The 17,902-nt window shown below is 35.2% G+C and overlaps 1 protein-coding gene and 1 pseudogene across 1 annotated transcript in view; one reads left to right on the top strand and one right to left on the bottom strand.

Moving 5' to 3' along the window:
• LOC18094883 (putative glycine-rich cell wall structural protein 1) overlaps positions 1 to 17,533 on the bottom strand; it is a 56,947-nt gene extending 39,414 nt beyond the window's left edge. The window contains exon 1 of the mRNA XM_052452200.1: positions 17,204 to 17,533. Within this exon, the coding sequence (XP_052308160.1) occupies positions 17,204 to 17,420 (217 nt within the window). The 5' untranslated portion in view covers positions 17,421 to 17,533. The remainder of the gene's footprint in view (positions 1 to 17,203) is intronic.
• On the top strand, positions 4,281 to 4,391 carry LOC112326324 (small nucleolar RNA R71; annotated as a pseudogene).
• Positions 17,534 to 17,902: the final 369 nt, after the last annotated feature.

Here is a 17,902-nt window from a genome sequence, read left to right as displayed (position 1 = left end):
AAGGTGACATACCTAATGATGTTTTAAAAGCAGTGCGATAAGCCCAAAGTGCATCATTAAGTCTTAAAGACCAGTCCTTCCGATTAGGGTTCACTGTTTTTTCCAAGATTTGTTTGATCTCCCTATTAGCAAGTTCTACTTGTCCATTTGTCTGAGGGTGATAAGGGGTGGCAACTTTGTGTGTGATTCCATATTTCTTCATTAAAGACTCAAATGGCTTGTTACAGAAATGTGTTCCACCATCACTTATCATGACCCGAGGGATTCCAAATCGACTCAAAATATTTTCTTTCAAAAACTTGATCACTGTTTTATGATCGTTGTTACGACTTGGAATTGCCTCTATCCATTTTGAAACATAGTCTACTGCGACTAATATGTACACAAAACCAAATGATGGAGGAAATGGACCCATAAAATCTATACCCCAACAGTCAAAGATTTCAATGACAAGAATAGTATTTAAAGGCATCATGTGACGTCTTGAAATAGATCCTAGCTTTTGACAATTTTCACAAGTTTTGCAGAATGCATGCGTGTCTTTGAACATGGTGGGCCAATAAAATCCACATTGTAAGATTTTTGCAGTTGTCTTTCTTGATGAGAAATGACCCCCACATGCCTCAGAATGACAAAATTTAATGACACTACTTACCTCATTGTCGGGAATGCATCTTCGAAATATTTGATCAGGACAATATTTGAACAAGTAAGGGTCATCCCAATAAAAGTTCTTCACTTCATTCAAGAACTTTCTTTTGTCTTGGGTACTCCAATGAGCTGGCAAATGTCCTGAAACAAGAAAATTAACTATATTAGCAAACCAAGGCATCGTAGAGACAGAAAGTAAAGATTCATCAGGAAAGTAGTCATTGATTGGTGTGATGTCAGATCTCGAATCAGTTGTCAATCTTGACAAATGATCCGCGACAACATTTTCGGTGCCTTTCTTATCCTTGATTGTGATATCGAATTCTTGAAGTAACAAAATCCACCGCACCAATCTAGCCTTAGAATCCTTCTTAGAAAGAAGATATTTCAACGCTGCATGATCGCTAAAAACAATAACAGGTGAGCCAACAAGATAAGATCTGAATTTTTCACATGCAAATACTACCGCAAGTAATTCCTTTTCAGTGGTGGTGTAATTCATTTGAGCACTATTTAAAGTTTTACTTGCATAGTAAATCACATAGGGTTTCTTATCTTTTCTTTGTCCTAAAACAGCACCCACGGCATAATCACTAGCATCACACATTATTTCAAAAGGTAATGACCAATCAGGAGGTTGAATGATAGGAGCAGAAGTAAGCAAGTTTTTAAGTTTAACAAAGGCTTCTTCACAATGTTCAGTCCATTCAAAAACATTATCCTTTGTTAGAAGGTTACACAATGGCTTAGATATTACACTAAAATCTTTGATGAACCTTCTATAAAAACCAGCATGTCCTAAGAATGATCTAACGTTTTTAACAGATTTTGGTGTTGGCAAGTTAGCAATTAACTCGATTTTAGATTTGTCAACCTCAATTCCTATTGATGAAACAATGTGACCAAGTACAATGCCGTTTGTTACCATAAAATGACATTTTTCCCAATTTAGCACAAGATTCTTCTCTTCACACCTGTTCAAAACCTTTTCCAAGTTAGTTAAACAATCATCAAATGAATCACCAAAAACAGAAAAATCATCCATAAAAATCTCAAGAAAACGTTCAACCATATCACTGAATATGCTAAGCATGCATCTTTGAAACGTGGCTGGTGCATTACATAATCCAAAAGGCATCCTTCGGTATGCAAATGTACCAAATGGACATGTGAAAGTAGTTTTCTCTTGATCTTCAAATGCAATTTCAATTTGGTTATAACCTGAATAGCCATCTAGAAAACAATAAAATTCATGACCTGCAACTCTTTCTAGAATTTGATCCATGAAAGGTAAAGGAAAATGATCTTTTCTAGTCATTGAATTAAGTTTTCTATAGTCAATGCACATGCGCCAACCAGTAATAGTCCTAGTTGGAATTAACTCATTCTTCTCATTTGTTATCACAGTAACTCCAGACTTTTTAGGTACAACTTGGGTAGGACTTACCCATTTGCTGTCAGAAATAGGATAAATGATTCCATTATCTAGAAGCTTAATGACTTCATTTCTCACTACTTCTTTCATATTAGGATTAAGCCTTCGTTGCATTTCTCTAGAGGGTTTAGCATTTTCCTCTAAATAAATCTTGTGTGTGCAAATCAAAGGACTAATTCCTTTTATGTCAGCTATGGTCCATCCTAATGCATTTTTGTGCGTTTTCAGAGTTTGTAATAACTTACCTTCTTGATGAACATTAAGTTTGGAAGAAATTATTACCGGAAAAGTTTCATTTTCTCCCAAAAATGAGTATTTGAGATTAAATGGTAATGGCTTCAAATCGGGTTTTGGTGGTTGAACACTTGAAGGTATGGACTCAATTGATCGTGGTGGCAATTCCTCAATTTTTAGTCTCCAACTATTTGCCTTTGATTCTTCCTGAAAATAAACCATTTGCAAATCATCAGATTCATTAAACTCAGTTTCACTGGAAGTGTTTTCAAATTGATCACAAATTAATTTTTCAATAAAATCTACTTCCTGTAAATCATTATCATCTCCAGGTTGCTTGCAAATGTTAAAAACATTCATCTCCAATGTCATGTTTCCAAAAGATAACTTCATCACTCCATTCCTACAATTAATCAATGCATTAGAAGTTGCAAGAAATGGACGTCCTAAAATAACAGGAATTGAATTGCATGCTTCAACAGGTTGTGTATCCAAGACAATAAAATCCACAGGAAAGATGAATTTATCAACTTGTACTAACACATCTTCAACTATTCCTCTAGGCACTTTTACAGATCTATCGGCAAGTAAAAGAGTTACAGAAGTAGGTTTTAACTCACCTAGATTGAGACTTTGAAAAACCGAATATGGAAGTAAATTCACACTAGCTCCAAGATCAAGTAAAGCTCTATCAATTTTATGTTCTCCAATAAAGCAAGAAATTGTAGGACAACCAGGGTCTTTATATTTCAAAGCATTATCATTCTGAAGAATGGCACTTACTTGTTCGGCTAAAACGGCTTTCTTTTTCACATTCAGTTTTCTCTTCACAGTGCACAGATCTTTCAAAAATTTAGCATAAGACGGTACCTGTTTAATAGCATCTAACAAAGGTATATTGATCCTTACCTGTTTGAAAGTTTCAAAGATTTCAGAATTATGATTGACTTTCCTTTGTTTGGTCATGGCATGAGGAAATGGAAGTGCTGGTGGGGAATCAGTCTCCTCCTTGCAGTGTTCAGGTTCAACCCTTTCCTTACCCTCAGAGACTAACTCATCTTCTTTCTCACAAGGTTCAAGAACGGGTTTTTCAATAACCTTACCACTGCGGAGAGTTGTGACTGATTTGACTTGATCCATATGTTGGCTTTCGGAACCACTTGCACTTGAATTGTATTGCCCTTTGGGATTTTGCTGGGGTTGAGATGGAAACTTACCTTTCTCCTGAAAACTAAGAGCAGATGTGAACTTTGCAAGAGTATCTTTTAGATCTGTCATGGTTTGAGCATTTTGAGAGTTGATTGTCTCTTGCTTTTCAATGAATGCATGCAGTGTTTCCTCAAGATTTCTTCTAGGAGGGGGAATATAAGGAGGTGCATATCCATGAGAATTTTGAAAATTATGTTGTGCTTGAAATGGTGGCTGTGAAGTTTGTGCATTATTGTTACCACTCTTCCAACTGAAATTTGGATGATTTCTCCAACCAGGGTTGTACGTTTGCGAGTATGGGTTATGACTTGGCCTTTGGAAACTATTTAAAGCATTGGCTTGTTCATGGAGACACTCCTTAAAAGAAGGCAAAGTTGGACAATCATTGGTTGAGTGTTCATTAGTTTCACAAATTTGACACATAATTTCTTGAACAGATTTTATTTGACCACTCCTTTTTAATTCTAGTGCCTCAACTTTTCTAGCTAAAGATGCAAATTTGGCTTGGAGGTCATGATCTTCCCTAAGGTTGTACATGCCTCCATTAGATGTATGAGGTTGAGTTTTACCTGGTGCCTCACACGTACCTGTGGTGTCCCAATTTTGAGCATTTTCAGCTAGCAAGTCTAGGTACTCCATTGCTTCATCAGGGTCTTTATCTTCAAAAGTTCCATTGCACATCAATTCCACCATTTGTCTATCTTTAGGTGTTAACCCTTCATAAAATTGTGAGACCAATCTCCATGTTTCAAAACCATGATGAGGACAGGTATTAAGCAAGTCTTTATATCTATCCCAACACTTGTAAAATGTTTCTCCTGGTTTTTGAGTGAAAGTGGTGATTTGTCTTTTGAAAGAGTTTGTTCTGTGAGATGGAAAAAACTTCTTTAAAAATTGTTGTTGCATTTCATCCCAAGCACGAATGGATCCTGACCTAATATTTTGTAGCCATGTTTTAGCTTTATCTTTTAATGAAAAAGGAAAAAGCTTTAATCTGATGGTGTTCATGCTACAATTTAAGTCATTATAGGTGTTACAAACTTCTTCAAATTCTCTTAAATGCAAATATGGATTTTCTAATTCTAAGCCATGAAAAGTGGGTAAAAGTTGAATAATACTTGGCTTAAAATTAAAATGAGAAGCATCAGGAGGAAAAACTATACATGATGGTGCACTTGTTCTTGTTGGATTCATGTGATCTCTAAGTGTTCTCACATGATTATTCTCATTATTCTCATTATGAATTGACTGGTTATCTTCTTCGGCCATGTTTTGTAAAGAAAATGAGGATTTCCTAGAAAGTCTACCACTTAATGTACGTGTCCAAACTCTCATGCAAGTGCAAAAGAAAAGAAAAGAAAAATAAAAAGAAAAAGAAAAGGAACAAAATTAGAAAAACAAATAAAAGTAAAAAACAAAAGAAAATAAAAGAAATATAAAATTGATACAATACTTACCTCCCCGGCAACGGCGCCAAAAACTTGACACGACCAAAAGATTGATGTCTTCTCCCAAGTGCAGGAGTGTCGAAGTAATAAATAACCCGGCAAGACCGGGGTCGAACCACAGAGAGGTTAATTGTATAAATTATAAATAACAATGCAACAACAACAACAACAACAATAATAACAATAATAATAATAATAATAATAATAATAATACTCAGTACGTGGCGTTGTTATACCTGAGAATGATCTAAAAGATCGGGTCACAGGTTTCCAGCCTATATACTGATTTTATGAAAAGATCAAAGAGATATATTATATAATATAAACAGATTTCTGATGTGAATGAATAAGGCAAGACCAACAATGTCAGGATCCTTGATCAAACACAGAGCATACTTAACGTACATAACATATAACAAGAATGTAAATAATAATAATAATAATAATAATAATAATAGTAATAATAATATTAATAGTAGTAGTAGTAGTAGTAGTAGTAGTAATAATAATAATAATAAAAAGAAGAAGAGGAAGAAATTAATGAGAACTTTGAGATGGGAGATTAATGTAAGGATTAAACAATGATAAAAACAAATGTCAAGGTTAGAGAATTCACTAATGGTATTTCAAATAAATATAATATAAACTCTTTTTATTACTCAACTAGAAACCACACACAAAGGAGGTTCTAATCGGATGATTTATCATTAATGGCTCATTATAAAGTATTAACATGATCATATTAATTATCTTGTCTAAGTAACACCATACTTATAAATATCATCAGGCATTCATGTTGCTAGCTTATGTTAACAACAAATCAAGTTCCTATCATAACAACGATGTCGGCCGAAAACTATGAAGGATCAAGCATTTGATGTACCAAGTGTTATACAACACAAATCTAGATTAACCATTTAACAAGCAAGGTATTAAGGATTATTAAGATAAAAAGATAAGACATGCTAATAACAATTTTTCTTGAATATAAACATTAAAGTCCATGTTGAGTTTATATTATACATATTCTAACACCATTAGTAAAACCTTTTCACCTTGACATAATTAACTTAGCTAAACATAATGAAGAAGAAAAACATAAATAAACAACATAAGAACATAAACATGATATAAGTTAACTAATTATAGGAAAGGAAATGAAAAAGCATAAACAAGAGATTAATATAACATGAAAGAAAACTTGAACATTACAAAGATATAAAGAGAGAAAACAAGAACATGATTTTGATCTGAAAAATAATATATCTAAATACATGGCAAATGCCTCCTTTTATAGGCTAAGATTCAGAACTATTGATTGGTGGACTAAGAAAATAGTTGGTGGCCAACCATTGATTTGGTGGCTGGTTTTTGACATTATTGGCTGTTGGTTCTTGAAATTGTTGGCAGATTTTTGATATTGTTGGCTGGCCAAAACGTCATTGCTAACATCAGAATTTGAGCCCTTTGTTCCATGAAAGCTGTGGGCAATTGTCTCAGCTTTCCAACAAAAAAAACCAGAGCTCATTTGGACTTCTAGAACTCAAGATATGAGCTGAAAACCGAACAGTGTTTGAGCTGCAGGACAGGTTCCGACTTCTCCGTTGTTGCTAATATTTGAACTTGAAAATGGCAGAATTGAGTTTTGGACCCTTCATGAAAGTTTTAGGTCTATGTCTTATCTTTCCATCCATATAAAGTGGACCTAAATCCGAGTTCTACAACTCCAGTTATGATCAAATAACCGAATAGTGTTCCAGTTTGGAATTGAACCAGCATCTCTTCTCTTAGCCTAATCCTCTTTTTGTCTCTTCACTTTCAATTGTTAATCACAGCAATCAATCCTTTGAATTGTGAGATATACCTGCATTCAAAACAAGCATTTACCATAAATTAAAGATATATTATATTATTAGACTTGTTATTATAAAACATGCTTTAGTTAGGGAATTTAACGATACTTTAGTGCAATACGATGATATAAAGCCTTAATGAGAATGCACTTTTAAGTACTAATCAATTACCTGTGTTGGTATGCACATGAAGAACTATTTGTTCGTAATGAGAGCATAGTAGAAAGGGTGGTTGGGTCAACTTCTAGTGCTAGCAACGTGCATGGAGTTCCAAATGACAATAATAATCCTTACAAGAATATGGTTATGGATGCAATGAGAATGAATCAAGGCAATGTCAGTCAATGTCCAATCATAGAAGAAGAGCCTAATGCAGACGCAACAAGGTTTTTTGATCTGTTAAAAGATTCTAACGAACCATTTATGGGATGGCTGTACGAAGCACAATAAATTATCGGCCATAGCACAAGTGTTCACCATCAAATCAGATCATGAGTTGAGTGAGGGTGGTTATGACAAAATTATCGAATGGGCGAGAAGCATTTTACCTGAAGGGAATAGGCTGAAAAAGAAATTCTATGCTGCAAAGTCCATGATGAAACCCCTCAGTTTAGGATACCAGAAAATTGACATGTGCCCTAACTTTTGCATGTTATACTACCTTGAAAATGCTGAGCTGACCGAGTGCATGACATGTGGGCATTCCCGTTACAAACCCAGAACTGGCAGGGGAAAGACTCTCGTGACATATAAAAAACATAGATACTTCCTAATCACACCTAGACTGGAGAGGTTATTCATGTCACCAAGGATGAACAAAAATCTAGAGTTATGATTCAAAATTAACATTTATCTCGTACTATTTCGAATCTCATTTGAGAACGAGAATCAATCGTGTTCCACGACATGATGATGGTAGTATATGTACAGTGCCTTCCAGTGGGAACTTGTCAATATTCTTCAATCCTGAACATCCCACACCTAAAAATGTCGTAAGGGAAAGATATTTGTCTGAAATAGAGTTCAGACAAACACATAATTATGTTCTATTTAACTATGATGAGTTAAGACCTTTTATTCAATAAGTATATGTACTACTTAAACTTTGTTAAAAATGTACTATTTATATATTGTAATATCATAAACTCATATAATTTTGAAAACCTTGTAGGCAACATCGACAATATTTACTATCCAATAACTCATAGCTGACCAAATCCCAAATCTTTCGATTACAAGATGAACAATTTGCGACGTGGTTCAAAACACATGTAAGTACTATCACAAACTCATTATCTCTTGCAAAGTTACTGTATGTCATTAGAGAATTCTTATTTACTATTCATTGTTGTACATGATATACAATGTTTATCAAATAGGAAGGAGTGCTGCTATTTCATTGTCTTCACTAAGCCTGGGCCCTGAAAGAAAAGTTAAGTGCTACAACGAGTATTTTGTCAATGGATATGTGTTTCATATTAAAGAATACGGGCATGGAAAAAGGGCATACAATAGCGGTGTTTGTGTTAAGGGATCGACTTGTAATGAGTTTGAAGTTGACTACTATGGTAAATTAGAAGAGGTCGTCGAATTGCAATATCATAGCGAGCAGAATAGAGTGTTTTTATTCAAATGCTATTGGTATGACACCACTGACAGAGGAATCAGAGTAGATCCTCACTATAGTCTGATCGAAATCAACTTAAAAGCTAGACTTCGCAACGTAAACGATGTCTTTGTTTTCGCAAAGCAATGTCAACAAGTTTATTACACATATACCCCTTCCTTTAGAAAGGATTGATCAAGAGTTGATTGGTTACCCATTTTAAAAATGAAACCCAAGGGTCGTGTAGAGGTTGTTCAAGATGAGAACGAAGACACAAGTGTGCGATATGAAGTCTTTCAAGTTAGTGAGTTGGTTGAACCATATCGAGTTGCTCCTTCGATTGACTTAGAATAAAATTAAAATTTTCATGTTTTCGATGATAGTCTTGTTGATGCAGAGGAGTTGAATGTTGTTCTGAGCTCTAGCGGATAAGCAAATGTCGATGAAGATGATGATGATGATGATATCCACATTGAAGATTGTGATGGAGCCGATGACGATTCAATTGATAAAGAAGAAAAAGAAGAAAATTCTGACTAATCAGAACACGAAAGTGTAAAGCATTTTTTTATAATGTAATATTATGGATGATATTTTATAACACAAAATATTTATTTTATAATGTTCATTGTGGTTATTGTTATGTGCGGGCAATTTGTAATTTAAGTGTTTACATGTAAACCCCGAGGAAAAATAAAGGTTGCTTAGATTGCAAACTAACTACAGAAATAAAAGTGAAGAAATTCATGCATATGGTTAAATAAAAACGGGAATTTAGAAATTTTTTGATATAAGTTTATGGACAAAATATTTCGAGACAATATAAATCAACTCGAAAATGTTGAGGGTTGGATTAAATTAAAGAAAATAAACTAAACTAAAAAGAAATGGGGGCAAAATGAATACATTTAAAGAAAATAGGGTCTAAATGCAAATAAGAATAATTATAGAGCATAAATACTACTCTTCTTACCAAAAACAGATCTGCAACTATCGTGTAGAAAGAAGAGAGGGAGTTTTGGTATCTATTTCTACAGATCAAGAGAGAAACACCAAATTTCAAGAACCCATCCAAGATTAAGGGTTATAGGTAAAGATAAACACGGTAGGCAAGGGATTAACAAGAAAAAATTTGAATAAGAAGAGAAGAGGGGAGGGTCGGCTGTCATTAGAAAGATCGAGACCTTGATTCATATCGGGTAAGATATTCTAAACATGGTCTTATGAGTTGTTTTAAAGTCGATTATGAATTGATGCCTGGATGTTAAATTATAGATTTGAGTTCTATAACTCCAGATATAGTTAAAAATATGAGGAGAGGTCAGACAGTAATAGTTCAAAAAAACAGATAGTAACAGTCCAAGTGTTTGTTGATGAACGATTTTGACTATCTTAGAGGCAGAACTGGATTCTCCTTAAATCATAGAACTTGTAGCCTCATGTCTTAGCTTTCCAACGAAACAAATTTTGCTTGAATCGGAGTTCTATAACTCTAGATATAGTTAAACATTTGAGGAGAGGTTAGACAGTAACAGTTCAAAAAAACAGATAGTAACAGTCCAAGTGTTTGTTGATGAGCGATTTTGACTATCTTAGAGGCAGAACTGGGTTCTCTTTAAACATAGAACTTGTAGCCTCATGTCTTAGCTTTCCAACGACATAAATTTTGCTTGAATCAGAGTTCTATAACTCCAGATATACTTAAAAATCTGAGGAGAGGTCAGACAGTAACAGTTCAAAAAAACGGAAAGTAACAGTCCAAGTGTTTCTTGATGAGCGATTTTGACTATCTTAGAGGCAGAACTAGGTTCTCTTGAAACATATAACTTGTAGCCTCATGTCTTAGCTTTCCAAAGACATAAATTTTGCTTAAATCGGAGTTCTATAACTCTAGATATATTTAAAACTTTGAGGAGAGGTCAGACAGTAACAGTTCAAAAAAACAGACAGTAACAGTCTAAGTGTTTGTTGATGAGCGATTTTGACTATCTTAGAGGCAGAATTGGGTTCTCCTTAAATCATAGAACTTGTAGCCTCATGTCTTAGCTTTCCAACGACATAAATTTTGCCTGAATCGTAGTTCTATAACTCCAGATATAGTTAAAAATCTGAGGAGAGGTCAGACAGTAACAGTTCAAAAACGAGGCAGTAACAGTTGGACAGTGACAGTCCAAATATAAAGAAAGGAATGATAACTAGGATTGGACAAAGAACGACAATAATAATAAGTGAAATGAGAAAAAACATAAAATACTAAGAAATGACTGAAAGAAAGACTTATTGGTTGTTGATATGGATATTATAAAACATATCCTTTAATGAGGAAAATTTATGAGATAAACCTATGAATTGCAGGAGGGACCATAGGCGTGGTGCAACAGCAGCAGCAGGGGAGCACGAGTAGAGCTTTTATTGCAGGTAGGTGATCCACACCTATACTTTCTAGTTTAATTCTATGATTTAATAAGTTATTGATGTGAGATGTGAATTACCGAATGTTGGATATTAGGAGAAAGGAGGAAAGTTTGCGTAATAATGCCGATATTTGGATAGTATTCTTGATGTATGTGTATTCAAGGTGAACGGTTGTTCTTTGAATTGCCAAGTGATGAAATTATAATTGATAAAGAAAATATAAGAAGTGTGATTTGGGGCGTGAATTAGCATACATTTAGTGTATGTTAGGATCCCGGGTAAGGGGATCACCATGTATTTGACTAGCATACATTTAGTGTATGGTAGGATCCCGGGTAAGGGGATCACCATGTATTAACTAGCATACATTTAGTGTATGGTAGGATCCCGGGTAAGGGGATCACCATGTATTGACTAGCATATATTTAGTGTATGTTAGGATCCCGGGTAAGGGGATCGAGATGTATTGACTAGCATATATTTAGTGTATGTCAGGATCCCGGGTAAGGGGATCACCTTGCATCGACTCCTACAGGATGATGATGATAACAGTGAAATGGGTATCGGTAATGTGTTAAGCGGAAATAATCATGGGTGGTTTTATGAGATCTTGAATGGAGGTTGATAATAGAAGAGGAAATGGTTTTTAGTAGTTGAAGGAGAAAAAGTCTCCAATAAGAACCAAAAGGGAGAAGTGAATAAAATATGAATGTATGTTGCCTTTTTAAATTGCCGGATATTTGTATTGCTATATTATTGTGATTTTCATATTTCAATAATATGTATTTTATTTTCAGGACCATCGCATGCACGACAGGAGTAGATTCTAGCTTAGGTTCTTTTTTTTGTAATTTAGGTTCTAGGGAGTATACCCTTGTATTTGGTAATATTACAACCTTTATTTAACTTAATTTGTATAATTGATGTTTAAACTTGAATAGATGAATTTAATTCGGTAGTTTGTATAACTATGTTCCATTAAGCATGTTTATATCTTTAACCATCCATAATGATAATTGTTGTACAATGTATATCATCAACATTGTGGTTGATATGAATGGTGTTGTTTGTGGGATTGAGACCCAGGATGATTGGGCTGAATTGAGTTGGAAATGCGGTATATTAGAAGTGTAAACAGGTCGTATGTCGATAACTTAGGACCTCCCGGTATAGGGGATACTCCGTTGAAATTTCAATAGACTTTAATGCAAATACCATGAATATATATATATATATATATATATAATTTACTCACTCTGTTTATCAGCTACCATGAGATCGTTGCTTTATCCCGGATATGGGAATGTTACATTACAGGAGGATAAATAGGCAATACAAACATAATTTGTCATGCAGAGTGCACAATCACCAACATTTCTACTGACGGATACAGTCCATCGGTATTTTACCGAGAGTTGCAAAATATTTACTACACATGCCATAATCATTGATGTCTCTACAGACGGATACAGTCCGTCGACATTCCTCAGAGGGTGGGACTGTTGTGTTCTATGCCAGTGCAGTTCACAATTATCGACGGACTCTGCAAATTCTAAAGCGTAGGTATTAATGCATCTCTGACCGCGTGTATATACCGACGGACTGTGAAAATTCTGGAGGGTCATTTAAAAATTTTAGTGCAAAATTCAAAATTTACTAACGGACTTTTGAAAATTCATTGATGAAGTAATTAAAAATAATATTATTTAAATAGTCTGTTAGTGATGTCATCGGCAAAACTGCAATATAAATCTCAGCGACTGCCCCTTCAGTTCATTTCTCTCCCCTTACATTTCATCTCATCTTTTTTTTCTCTCATCTATTGTGAAAATTTAAGTTATTTTCTTTAATATGCTTAATGATTTTATTTTTCTCATTTTTTCTTTGTTTTATTAATAATATATTTTTGTTGTGTTTTTTTTTTTGTATTGTATTGTATGTAGATAAAGTCTTGAAATAAACACACAATTAAGGTGAGTATTTTTCATTCTAAAGTCTATAGTTTTTTTTTTTAATTTGTTCAATATATTTTATTATTTGTATTGCCATAATAATTGAATACTTTGTTCAATTTTAATTGTTATTGTTGAATTTACCTTGTAAATGGTAATTGATTATATAGGATTAAATTTAATTATTTTATCTCAATTTTACTCTATTATTGCATGATATGTATTTAATTATTTCCAATAATTTTTATTGTTATTGATGAATTTCTATAGATGTTAGTTGAATAGATAAAATTAAATGTTATTTTTTTCCCTTTATTTTATTGTTAAATTTGTATAGATGTTAGGTTATATATAAGATTTTTCAATGGAGTCAATTGGTTTGTGGCTATTGTCAATATTTACAGGTTTGAAAACTTTGGGTAGTCTCCAGTATTTGAGAGGTGCTTCCGAATTTTTTTTAATAATCAATTTTAATTATGTAATTATTCGTATAAATTTGTGTAGATGCGTAGAATGAAATCAACAGCACATCGTGGGCATATGGTTGTAGCTAGTTCTTCTAGCAGCGAGGATGACTTGTCCATAGGTGCTGATCAAGAAGAGGCACTTGCGCCGACTCGTGATGTTGCCTCTTCCAGCGTGGTTTCACAGCATAGAGGTGGTGTGCCTTTACAACGGAAACCACACACACCGGCAGCTCGGTTCGGTTTGTTGCACATGCGAAACAGATGGTATGATTAATTTAAATGAAATATATCATTAATTAATTTGTTGTTACTTATAAATATATTTAACTTGCAACATTTTTTTTCTTACAGGCTACGTCTCTTGGACGTGAGCCGAGCCCAATGGAGCTGTTTGTAGAGATGCACATGCGGAGTGAAGACCACCACAAGGGCGTGCAACAGTTTGTTGACAACCGCGCTCAACACTTCGTGGTATGTTCGTTCAACCATTTTATCTCGTAAGTTATTATTTTCTTGAATTGAATATGATGATTTCTTTTTTAATTTTCAGGAGACCTATAATAGACAGTTGAGGGAGAGACATGGGGATGATCCTTCGACCCATCCGGATTTCGATCCGAATTTATGGATGGAGGTAGGATCATCTGGTGGACCCGATAAAAATCGGGTGTATGGGATCTCCAACATTACGATCGAGAACTTGCGGGCGGCCCGTGGTGTCTCAACCGTTTGGAGCTCCCAATCAGTATCGTGCACCTAATCTACGAAGTTCGTGGCCTTGCAGCAATATATGGCTCATCTCACCGAAAAATACGAGCGACTCTCGGCGGATTATGAACAACTCCGCCAAATGGTCATGGACATGAGATCACATATGGGTGATACATGTGTGCCCCTCTTTTTGGCCGTTTGGTCCCGGGAACGACCAACCTCCTCCTTCAGCTCCACCATTGTTCTAGTTTAATTTTTTTTTTGGAAACACATTAAATTTGTAATGAATATTTGGATGAATATTATTTAACTTTATTTTTATATTTTTGATGTTTCATACAATTTTATTTGCATGATTGGTTTTTTTACTATTAATTTATATAATTTTATATTATTTATTCTAAATAATTTTTAATTTTTTTTAAATCACAACCGACGAATTTCTAGATGGACATAGTCCGTCGGTATTTTACAGAGAGTTGAAAAATATTTACTACATATACCACCATCACCGACGTGTATACCGATGGACATATTCCGTCGGTGATTTACCACTGGAAATACAGACAGAATTATTCCATCGGTATATTTCCAGCGGGAATTGTTTTTTTTTTTTGCGCGCATTTTTCGTCTATAAAACCATCGGTTATTTATTTATTTTTTACTGACAAAATTAGTGACAGAACTTGGAATTACTGACGAACACTATGTCGACGGACGTTTTCTATCGGGAAATTAGTCGGTAAAGATTTTACCGACGAAGTGGTAATCTTACACCGACGAAATAGTTCCGTCAGTAAAACTGTTAAATGTTGTAGTGTGAAAGAATTACAATGATAATGTTACTTCTTACAACTTAATAATGGAGATGGTGTCTATTTCCCTTTAACCGAAAGCCAAAGTTTAGTTCATAGATGCTGGAAAATTAACAAAAAACAGAGAGAAAAGAATGTTGCAGAGAAGAAGAAGAGATTTGTTTCTGTCATGATTTGCTTCTTTTATTCCCTCCCTCAGCTGCTATCTTTTGTTAGGATTCTTATCCTAATTAGAAGTCCTTAATATTACTTAATTCTTTTTCTTAATCTATCTATTAAGGTTGGTTAAATCCCTCAGACTTTATTTTGAAAACTGATTATGCTGTTGTCACAACTTTTTTGTAATTTATACTCTACTGCAACTTAGACTTTGTTTCTGACTTGGTTTCTTGCAATATCCGGTCATTCCAGCTATATTCTATCATTCATAGAATGTTAGAGCCTTGATTTGCACCTTTCTTACATTCTAAGGCCTATCATTTCTATGTCAGACTCTCAGCTATATTGGAATGCTCGTCACCATTAGTTTCTTTATCAGACCAGGAGACCAATCTTGTCCTTCAGCTTGTGCCCAGATTTTTGCCTTCAAAACGATTTTATCTGACCTGACATCATTTATAAAATTAAGTTGTATTCGTGAATGTGTAGATGATTTTGGGCTTTTGAATCAATCGCATAATTTTGATATCTGAGACTCAAGATATGTCCGTTTGAATATGTAGTGTGAAAGCAGAGAATCCTGCTGCAAATAGAATTTCGGCTCGATTTTGCAGGTTTAATTAGAGGTCCAAATGAACTCGGATTTCTGCCTATGATACCATCCTGGAAAGCTTTTAAGTGTAGAACAAATGATGAGAAAAGGTTATTAGTTGATTTTTTATGAAAAACAATGTGAGATTTATAATAAGAAAACAAATCAAAGAACAACGTTGTCAAAATGAGTTCTAATAATATTTTTTCTTTAAACATGAAATCACTCCACATGTTGAGGAATCTCATCTTTGGCCTACGCTCAAAAGACTAGAACACACAAAACAATCAAAGTTGGGAAAACAAAGTGACTAGCAGACATGAATAACAAGAGAAGGAAAAGCATTTTTGTTTTGAGCTTTACCTGCTCTAGCTGGGTCACAAGCAGGAATTATAGCCCTCAAAATGTTGTTAGCATCAGCCTCAGATTTTGGGTCTAGCATTCTCTCTTCACTTCTAACTCTAAGAACCCTTATCAATATATCATTTCCATGCATGCACATATTATCACTTCCTTAATTTGATGCCATACTTTAATAAGTCTACGTAAGATCTGCTATTCTGAATTATCTTTACTAATTACTAGAGTAGTTGTGTCCTCTCTCTCTCTTTTTCTCCCATAATTTTAATAGCAAATTAATGCCAATATATAGTTTTCTTGAAATTATATATTTTCAGAATATTTGTTGAGCAGACCTACTGGTGGTCCTTTGGATATAAAATTCACTTTGCGGCTTCTAAAGGCCTTTTGGCCGCCATTGGCGAGGCATCAAAAACTCTGCGTGACATTTTGGTAGAGAGAGGTAAGTAGTTTTCAATACCGAAAATGACTGAACTCCACTGACCAGGTCAGACTTTTACATAGGTATTCTTTTTGGCAGTCGTAAGTTATTTTCACTTGTGACATGGTCCTTCTACTGCATGCAAAGTCAACAGTACTGCAAGTCTTGGGTTGTGAGAGAATTTTTCAATTTTCAAAAGTTCAAGCTCATTTCTTTTAATTTTATTTGAAGTTCTTTTTTGTGATGAAATCCTGTTTACATGGAAATGATATGTTCACTTTTTACTAAGGTTTGCGGAGAGATTATCTATAAAATATACTTTTAGAGTAAATTGTACTCTAAAAAGTGATTTTATTAAGAGATTTATATATAGACATGCATGCACAGTCAGTTGTAATTGCTCGCCAACATACTACATGCTTGCATGTGTGAGCTCCCATAATTTTATTTCAGAATACAAAAGAAACGGTAACCTCTGTGTTCATGGCAAGCTTTTACCTATTCTTCTCATACTTTATTTTGACCAATGGGTCAGTGCTCCCCATAACCAGACCCGCTACCATAACCTGAGCCAGAGCAGGATCCTCAACCCCCACCCCCACCACCTCCCCCACCCCCACCACCTCCTCCTCCTCCTCCTCCCCATCCGCTTCCGCTTCCGCTTCCGCTTCCATAGCCTGACCCGCTTCCAGATCCAGAGCCTTGACCGCCACCACCACCACCTCCACTGCCGCCACCAACACCACCTCCACTGCCGCCACCTATCCCACTACCAGAACCATAGCCTGAGCCGCTACCAGACCCATAGCCAGACCCTGACCCATTGCCTCCACCATTGCCACCACCTCCACCTCTGCCTCCACCTCCACCTCCACCTCCTCCACGACCACCAGCACCATATCCTTCACCGCTCCCGGATCCAGACCCAGAACCATAACCTGACCCAAGTCCTGATCCAGAACCACCACCACCACCTCCTCCCTGCCCTCCACCTCCACCTCCACTGATTGCCTGCAGTGTCCTAGCAGCAAGGGTGAGGTCTACAATAAGCAAGACCAGGAAAGCAGTCCCTAACACTCTTGGACTTGCCATTTCCAGATTATACTCTCACGGCTCAATGTATCTGTATGTTTATGCGTGTAACTCGCTATATGAGAAACCAGTATGTTTTGTTGACTGGAAATGCTTGAAGTGGTAACCCTATATATAGGCTTTTGAAAGGTAACAAGACAAGGTTTTTGAAGAGTGAGGCATTAATTGTAAAGGTAATTACGAGACACGGTTTTTGAAATGTTTCTTAAATTCCCAGTACCTCTCACTTGGTGATCTTGAATATTATAGAAAGGAACGTGTGCTTTGGGTTTCTCTTTTAGTGGAGGCCATCGGTGGTGGGGTGTTGGTACTGTGGAGGACTGTCTGTTTCTGTCTATATGCAGGGGCGGAGCTAGGAATTTTTCCCTCGGTTATGATATAAATACATAAATTATTTTTGAAGATTAATCACTCACTCAAATATATAAATTTATCACGTTAACAATAAAGTTTTAATTCAAATACATAACACAAAATATATA

Source organism: Populus trichocarpa, chromosome 1, assembly GCF_000002775.5.
Source record: "Populus trichocarpa isolate Nisqually-1 chromosome 1, P.trichocarpa_v4.1, whole genome shotgun sequence".
Classification (NCBI taxonomy): Eukaryota; Viridiplantae; Streptophyta; class Magnoliopsida; order Malpighiales; family Salicaceae; genus Populus; species Populus trichocarpa.
Note: the sequence above shows the minus strand (reverse complement) of the source record. Positions and strands in the feature narration are given on the sequence as shown.